At 51.1% G+C, this 8985-nt stretch overlaps 1 protein-coding gene across 3 annotated transcripts in view; it reads left to right on the top strand.

Annotated features, from left to right (window-relative positions):
- HNF4A (hepatocyte nuclear factor 4 alpha) overlaps positions 1-8985 on the top strand; it is an 80709-nt gene that overhangs the window by 64950 nt on the left and 6774 nt on the right. For 2 of the 3 annotated variants that reach the window (XM_074288530.1, XM_074288528.1), the window contains exons 5-9: positions 1403-1558; positions 4503-4590; positions 5495-5650; positions 6749-6985; positions 8101-8253. In XM_074288530.1, coding sequence (XP_074144631.1) covers positions 1403-1558; positions 4503-4590; positions 5495-5650; positions 6749-6985; positions 8101-8253 — 790 coding nt within the window. The remainder of the gene's footprint in view (positions 1-1402; positions 1559-4502; positions 4591-5494; positions 5651-6748; positions 6986-8100; positions 8254-8985) is intronic. The other variant, XM_074288529.1, reaches the window with a different exon arrangement.

Here is an 8985-nt window from a genome sequence, read left to right as displayed (position 1 = left end):
AACTTCTCTTCTTCCTCTTCTTCCCCTCTTCGGAGGGCTCATTATAATAATGGGTAATAGCTTCTGCATCAGTCCCATTGACTCTGGAACTCTGTATTTGCCTCCAATAATCATTCAGAAGAATCATTTGGGAAAGAGGCAGGACTGTCTGGATAGGGATAAGGACCACATGTTTGGCCTTGCCTCTCATTTTCTTATTGCAGCATGGTGATATTTCTTATAGTATAGAAGTATACCTTTTGTAGTATATAAATACATCTTTTCACATTAGAAAAATTCTTACCCCAAATTAATGTAGCTTAATAGAAAGGATGAACAATGGGCTTGAAATTGGGAGGACCTGGGTTCTTTAATCAGTTCTTCCATGTTATCTTAGTGATCTCGACAAGTCATTTCTTTCTGAGCAGCCTTTTTCTTCCTTGAAAAATGAACAGGTTTGGAGCAGCTAGGTGGTGCAGTGGATAGAGCACCAGCCCTGAAGTCAGGAGGACCCGAGTTCAAAACTTATCTCAGACACTTAACATGTCCTGGCTGTGGGACCCTGGGCAAGTCACTTAACCCTAATTGCCTCAGGAAAAAAACAAAAACAAACAGGTTTGGTGAAGGGGTCTTGGTAGCCTTCTTCCAGCTTTGACATTCTATGATGAGATTCTGCTACCTAGTATCTTCATCAATACTTGTGATGGATTGATAATATCTCTATGACATTGGGCAAGACATTTCTCCTTTTTGGTCTTGGCTCTGTCAATTAATTTCAGTGTGGTGCTGGATGAATCACTCCCCTTCTTTGTGTCTTGGATTCCTTATCTATAAAACCATACAGATGAACTAAATAACCTTCAAAGAAGGGGCTAAATATTTTGATAACTATATTTCAATATAATTGATCTCCTTTATAATCCTTTGTATTTTATTTTGTTCATTTAAAAATATTATTCTGGTTACATAAGTTTAACCTCTATCAAGACCTTTCTGTCTTGGGGAGAAAAATTTGAAACATAGGGTTTTGTAGAGGTGAATGTTGAAAACTATCTTTGCATGTATTATAAAAATAAAATACTATTAAAAGATAAGAAAAAGAAAAATATTAAAAGAAAAGAAAATAAAACCCCCCATATAAAAATTGGTTGAAATCTAAAAAAAAAAACAAAACCCAACCATACAGATAGATATGTAGATATAATTCTGGGAAGGGGTCCATAGACTTTTCTGGACAGCCCAGGGGTCCATGATACACACACAAAAGGATTAGATACCCTTATTCTAAGGTCCCTTTCTGCTCTAAACTCTATGAAAATAAGACTCAAATCCAACTGCCAAGCCTGTGATGAGGAACCTATTTCTTCTGCCTGTAATAATTTCCCTCTCCTCATTATATATAAACCTTTTCCCTTCCTGGCAGATCACATCTCCCATCTCAGGAATCAATGGGGACATCCGGGCCAAGAAAATTGCTAACATTGCTGATGTATGTGAGTCCATGAAGGAACAGCTTTTGGTGCTGGTGGAATGGGCCAAGTACATCCCTGCCTTCTGTGAGCTGCCCCTGGACGATCAGGTAGAGTCCTTAGAATGATACTGTCTGTGTTCAGGTATCCCAGAAAGTAGCATGGGGTGCATCAGAACATCTTTGGGTTGGAGGAGGTATCACTGCCACCCAAGGAGCTTGGGGAGCCCAGCCATACTCTGTGGATGCATGGTGACCACGTGGAGTTTGCCTGCTAGAAATGTCATGGAGCCTACTCCTGGTAATGGTGATGAGGCAGCAGGATAATGATGGCAAGAGCACTACATTGGTGTCAGAGGTCCTAGGTATGATCGCAGCTCTGCCTCTTAGTACTTTGTGGCTTTGGCCAAGTAATTTTTCCTTTCATGACCTCAGTTTTGTCCTCAATCAAATGAGAAGTTGAACTAAATGATCTTAAGGTCTCTTTCAGCTCTAACCCTATGAGATGACTGAGACTATGCAGTGAGTAAGTGCTAGAGCCTTTGGGACTCCTGGAATCACATGAGGTCAAACCTTCAAACAGAATGTCAGAGTTAATAAGGATCCTTCTCTATCAAGGGTCAGAACTAGAAGGAGGGGTGTGCTGGAGCTAATTGTTAAATTTTCAGTGTGAGCATTTATCTTAGAAATCAGCAAAAATTACTGATTAAGGCTTGATTTATTGTTTTGTTGATTGTCTAGACTTTGAGAAAGTCAGAGAGAAAATGCTGACAATACATATATTATTATAATTATTATATGAAATATTATATATTTAAAGTATGTATTGTATACATTGAGTCAGTTGCTTATTACCAGCAAGAAGAAATGTTAGGAACCATCTGGTCTCAATTCCTTCAGTTTATATAAGGGAAATTAAGGTTGAAGTGATTTGCCAAAGATCATACATCAAATTAATCACAGTCAAGAATCCAGGTCTCCTTACCTCCCTATTACCTCGCTATTCTGCTTGTGCTTCCTCTTAGCTATTCAGGCCTGTGTAACAGTTTCCCACTTGAGCCTAGGAACCTCTTTCCCTCTCATTCCTACTCAGATGTCCCTCTACTTTAAAAGGCACTGGCAAATTTCTTGTTAACACTGAAAGTGTCACTAACTGATAACGCTTACTTGTTCTCCCTCCCGGTGTCACTGGCATTATCTCGCCATGACATTCTGAAGGAGTGAAAAATGGTAGAATTCCAGTGTCAGATTGGTTTGGGGGACACGGGAAGCCTTGGCCTGGCTACCACAAATAATAACAGCGTGTGAGGCTAAGCCACTCTAGAGCTGGACCAGGTGAAGAGGTACTTTGTCCTGCCTCCCATATAGCAAATAGTTCCAGGAAATAGTGGAAAGAGCACGAGTTTGCAGCCCAAGCACTGCAGTTTGATTTATTATCTGAAAGGCATAAGGAAGGGACTTCTTTTCCAGGACTCAGTTTTCCCATCTATAGAGCGTGAGGGTCTGGTAGACTCGATGAACATTAAGATTCTCGGCACCTGTGAACTCATTCTTCACAGATTGAACTGAGCTGGGATTCTGGCAGGGCACCAGTTCTTTGCCCTCCTACCCAGAGAGGAACTCATTCTTCTCCAACTGCTTGAGCTGTTCCTCCCTCCACCCCCCATGCCAGCCTGGGTCCATGCATTAATGTTTAATCACTGCTGTTCCTCCCCAGGGGTCTCAGTGGGTTTAGAGACACTACTCAACCAACCAATTGTTAACCTCCATTTCTCACCTAAACCTTGGAACTACTCCTGGGCAGGGGCTCAGAACATTCTCCAGGGGCAGTGATGGGTGGCAGATAACAAGGGGAATAATTAACCCCCAGCCCCCAGGGATGGCTTCCTTCTCATGCCAAAATGGTGGCCACCCCAAGGGCCAAGATGGCCTTGGGAAACAGCTACATTGGGCTGCCCTTGGTATGAGAAACAGGTGAAGGGGAACCTTGCTGGTTGGGCAGATAAAAAGGAGAGGTGCCCTGGATACCCACCACAAGCTTCCATGAACCGCTGTATCTGATTTTGATCAAATCTCTTTTGTGCACTGGCCCTTAGTTTTTCCATCTCTACAAAGACAATTGGACTAAAAATCTCCAAGGTCCGTCCCATCGGGACCTAACACTCAGTGTTCTATGTCCTAAGGCTCGTTCTGATTCTCAGACACAGAGAACTTGTCTCTGGTCTCTTGGAATCAGAGTTAGAAGACTGGGTTCAAGCCCAAGCTTTACCATTAATTTGCTGTTCCATCGTGGTCGGGCGGATGATCTCGCCAAGACTCAATTTCTTCTTCTATAAAATGGTAACTTTAATTCCTGCCCGACTGAACTCCGTAGGGATGCTGGGATGATTCAGTGACACAATAGATAGAAAAGTGCTTTGTAAACAGTAGAGTCCTGCAGGAGGGATACAGTGTTACGGGCAGAGAGCAGCTGTGGGAGTCTGGAACGCTCCCGGGACCAGTCAGCAGCTGTGGGAGAAGCAGCTTCCTAATTGTGGTGCCTCGGCAGCCTCCTTGGGCACACGCTTCCCTATATGGGACTTCCCGAAGTGGAGGAAGGAGAGCAGGGAAGAAATCGGTTTTCAGACAGGGATCTTCTCCTTTCCACCTGGGCAGGAAGTGGGGTGGCGGGCCTAGGATTGTCTCGTGGGAAGCTGCGGTTCGCTGCCTCCCCGTCCTAAAGAGCAGCCTGACGGGTGGGAGAACATCACTTGGTCTCTGTGCAGTAAACCTGATTTCCAGTACGGCCTTGCAGATGGGAGCACCAGGTTACCAGCTGCCCGGCATGCTTGCCAGCCTTCCCAGCATGCTCGGCTTTATCTCCGACAGGAGCAGCCACAGTGCTGCCGGAGCCGTCCGTCAGAGGAGGGCCCGGCCAGCCGGGTTGCTCGGTCTCTTTGGGCCCCAGTTACCTCGTCTGTAAAACAATAAGAGCTCTCCGGGTCGCTCCGAGCTCCGAGTCTGTCCTTGTTCCTTGAGTTCGGGGGTGCTAAGCCTTCTTTCTCTCCACTTGCAGGTGGCCCTGCTCAGGGCTCATGCTGGGGAGCACTTGCTGCTGGGGGCCACCAAGCGGTCCATGGTGTTCAAAGACGTGCTGCTGTTAGGTGAGTGCTCTGGCTTTTCATCCTGCCTGACCCACTGAGCTGGAGGGCACTTCCCACCCTGGGGCCACGGGGAAAGGGGGCGCCTGTGCCTTTCTCCCTGAGTGGGGAAGAGTGGCTGAGGACTGAAAAGTGGAGAATCGCTCTCTCAGCAGTCTTGCTTCCTCCGGCGTGTCACATCCCAGGCTTCCTTTGGATGTGACTTTTTAGGGCGTGGTCTGACAGAGCCCCGGACTCAGTGTCCACCTCAGCTTCCTTTTGCAAAACGGAAGTGAGTGAGTCTGTTCTGGCGCGCAAAGGGCGGGGCTTGGTGTCGGAGGTCCGATTTCCCAGGCTGCCGTCGCTCCTCTTGCCTTTCTGACTGCTAGTTTCCGCATCTGCAAAGTAACTGGACAAGGTGACTGATCTCTTAGGTTCTTTCTAAAGACTCTAATGGATGGACGACCGACCACGTGCTTCCTGCCCTGCGGCCTCATGGGCTACTGGGAGGATCCTGAAAGGTCATGTGGAGAAAATGATTTCGCAGCTGCAGAGACTGTGTGTGTGTGTGTGTGTGTGTGTGTGTGTGTGTGTGTGCGCGCGCGCACCGGCCGTTGTTATCGGAATGGGGCCGTGTTATTTTCAGTGCCTGCCATGTACAAGCATCCGTGTGTGATAATGCACGTGTGTAACACTCATGCATGCACTCACACGTGTACGTACTGCATGTACCTTGTGTGCAGTGCGCTGTGGATGTGATTGTGGGGTGCACACGTGGGTATATCGGCCTAGTTATGCGCACAAATGTGCGTGGGACACGAGTGATGTGTGTGCATGTTCCGTGCCCCGTGTGCACGTGTGTGAGCACGTTCCCGCCCCGATGCTCACGGAACTGAGCGGGCTCCTGTGGCTCTCCCCGCGCGTCCAGGCAATGATTACATCGTCCCGCGACACTGCCCGGAACTGGTGGAGATGAGCCGCGTGGCAGTCCGGATTCTGGACGAGCTGGTGCAGCCCTTCCAGGAGCTCCAGATCGATGACAACGAATACGCCTGTCTGAAGGCCATCATCTTCTTTGACCCAGGTGCGAAGTCAGGCGGGCGTCTCCTCAGCGCAGCCCCGGCCCCATTCCCCGCCGCTCAGCCCCGGACCGCCCCCTGGGAAGCAGCGGGTGGGCCCAGGGAAGCCGCCCCCAGAGGCCGCTGCCGCAGGCTGGTCACCCGCGGGCCACGGGGCAGTCACATGACTGCTTCATGGGCTCCCCACTGGGCGGGGGCTGGCTCCGGCCGGGCTAACTCTCACAGCGGAGGAAACGGGATAAAATTGAGGTCCTCAGACTCCAAAGGTCTTTCCAGCGTGCTGTACTCTCTTTTTCCCCCGAGGCTGGGGTTAATGACTTGCCCAGGGTCACACACATAGGAAGTGTTAAGTGTCTGAGACCAGATTTGTCCTCCTGACATCAGGGCTGGTGCTCTGTCCACTGCGCCCCCTAGCTGCCCCCCTGCTACACTTTTTCAAAGATAACCACAGTGCCGGCAGGCTCAGAGCGGCCTCTGGGCCTTAGCATGCTAATTCTTGAGCCTCCCAGCATCCCCAGGGCCTCGAGCTTGTGGTTCCCATGTTGTCTCCATCACTAAGGCTTGGGCCGCCCTCTCCCTTTCCCGCACGGTGTCACAGTGCAGTGCCCGGCACGGTCAGTACTTGGGGACCCGTCTCGGAGGGAGGGAGCTCCTCCCTTCCTGCTTCTGCCAGCCCGGGCAGGGCCAGGGACCCGCGGGCGCAGACCGAGACACGCCGCTCTGGTGCCCCGGCCGGGAGGGCCGAGCCGGGCTGAGATCGCGCTGTAGGAGAGGAAAGGGCGCGTCCCTGACCTGGCTCTGACCAAGGCCCACTTTCACCTCCGTGCACAGCTTGGGGAAAGCCCCTCTTCTTCCTGGATCTCTAGCACCTCACCTGTAAAATGGTGGGAGCACGAGGGAAAGCGCCAGGGGCCTCTGCCACATAGGGCTGTTGGACCGGCCTCAGTTTCCCCCTTTGGAAACCGAGGGGGTTAAAGTGGGCGATTTCTCGGCCCCGTTCCAGGGCAGCCTCTGTCCTGCGGCCCGCTCTCAGTGGACTTCCCCTGTCTGCGGGCTTCTTTCCTCCCCAAACCTTTCCTGCCTTTCCTCCCTCGCCCACACAGATGCCAAGGGGCTGAGCGACCCTGGTAAAATCAAGCGGATGCGGTCGCAGGTGCAGGTGAGCCTGGAGGACTACATCAATGACCGGCAGTACGACTCCCGGGGTCGCTTTGGGGAGCTGCTGCTGCTGCTGCCCACCCTGCAGAGCATCACCTGGCAGATGATCGAGCAGATACAGTTCATCAAACTCTTTGGTGTGACCAAGATCGACAACTTGCTGCAGGAGATGCTGCTGGGGGGTCTGTGCCAGTCGTCTCCCGACTTCACCCACCACCTGGGGCGGGGCGGGCTTAGCTCTTGAGGTCCCCACGCGAGCCGTCAGCAAGGGGCACTGGCCCCACTCCAGAGTGGGATTGGAGGCCCCGTGGACCTAGAATTCAGATCTTAGAACACAGGAGTCTGAGCTGGGAGGGAGTTTAGAACACAGGATGTCAGAGCTGGGAGGGCCCTTAGAACACAGGATGTCAGAGCTGGGAGGGCCCTTAGAACACAGGATGTCAGAGCTGGGAGGGCCCTTAGAACACAGGATGTCAGAGCTGGGAGGGAGTTTAGAACACAGGATGTCAGAGCTGGGAGGGCCCTTAGAACACAGGATGTCAGAGCTGGGAGGGAGCTTAGAACACAGGATGTCAGAGCTGGGAGGGCCCTTAGAACACAGGATGTCAGAGCTGGGAGGGCCCTTAGAACACAGGATGTCAGAGCTGGGAGGGCCCTTAGAACACAGGATGTCAGAGCTGGGAGGGAGTTTAGAACACAGGATGTCAGAGCTGGGAGGGCCCTTAGAACACAGGATGTCAGAGCTGGGAGGGAGTTTAGAACACAGGATGTCAGAGCTGGGAGGGCCCTTAGAACACAGGATGTCAGAGCTGGGAGGGCCCTTAGAACACAGGATGTCAGAGCTGGGAGGGCCCTTAGAACACAGGATGTCAGAGCTGGGAGGGCCCTTAGAACACAGGATGTCAGAGCTGGGAGGGCCCTTAGAACACAGGATGTCAGAGCTGGGAGGGCCCTTAGAACACAGGATGTCAGAGCTGGGAGGGCCCTTAGAACACAGGATGTCAGAGCTGGGAGGGCCCTTAGAACACAGGATGTCAGAGCTGGGGGGAGTTTAGAACATGGAATATTATGTTTGGAAGGAATCTTAGGGATTATTTCATTCAAATCTCTCATTTAACTGAGGGAAAAGAAGGCCAGAGAATGGAAGTACTCTTGAAGCTTCTTTAGCTATGCTAGAAATGGTCTCATTGTATTTCTAGAGTCCTACTATAAGACAATTAGGGCAGATATTAAGCTCCATCTCAGTAACCCAGATCTCGTGACCTGCTCTTCTTAATTTTACCGTTTCCATCCTCAGGGTCTTCCAGTGAAGCCCCCCACACTCACCACCCCTTGCACCCTCACTTGGTGCCAGAAAACATGGGCACCAATGTGATAGTCGCCAATACCATGCCTGCCCAGATCAGCAATGGACAGATGTGTGAGTGGCCCCGTCCTGGGTGGCGGACAGGTGGGCAGCCCGGGGCTCTTTGGGGGAAGGGGGGGGAGGGGAGGGGGGTCTCGAGAAGCTTGGTCCTGGGTTGGGGGTCAGAGGCAGGGCCCTGCAAATTTGGGATTTGTGGGAAAGGAGAAAAGTGGTCCGCACTCATGGGGTCCATTTCTCAAAACCAAGACTGGAATAGGATGGCAGCTCCTGACCTCTCGGACAAGGAGGGTGCACACCCTCCCTAGCATTCCGGGCCACAAGATGGTGGCTGAGACCTCGCTGCTTTTCCCCCAAAGGCAGGTTTCTCCATGTGCCGTATGCAGACCATAGCTGACATATGCTTTGGTTGGGATGGGAAGTCTGGCCCTCGTGCTCAGGCTGAAAGAACAGACAGTGATTTGGGGAGTAAAGAGGGGATGTCCTAGAATATAGGGAAAGTATTCCAGTCAGGAGCTTCCATGAGTCCTGATAGAGTCTCAGATTTTAGAGCTGGCAAGTCTTTGGACCATAGAACATGGAATATTAGAAGTAGAAAGAACCACGGAGACCGTCTCAGTCCCTTACCCTTAGCATATAGCGTGGAAGCGGAGACCCAGGATCAGGGGCGGGGGACTGGGTCCCGGCCTCCTGACTCCCAAGCATGTTTTACAACTCACGGCCTCTGGCGTCTGCCTGTGGGGGCTTTCTTTGTCTCTCAGGGCCCAAAAGTGGCCGCACTCTGACTAACTGGACGGTATTTGTCTCCTTGTCCTTCCA

The sequence above is a fragment of the Sminthopsis crassicaudata genome, chromosome 2, assembly GCF_048593235.1.
Source record: "Sminthopsis crassicaudata isolate SCR6 chromosome 2, ASM4859323v1, whole genome shotgun sequence".
NCBI lineage: Eukaryota > Metazoa > Chordata > Mammalia > Dasyuromorphia > Dasyuridae > Sminthopsis > Sminthopsis crassicaudata.
This window is presented reverse-complemented; position numbering and strand designations above follow the sequence as displayed.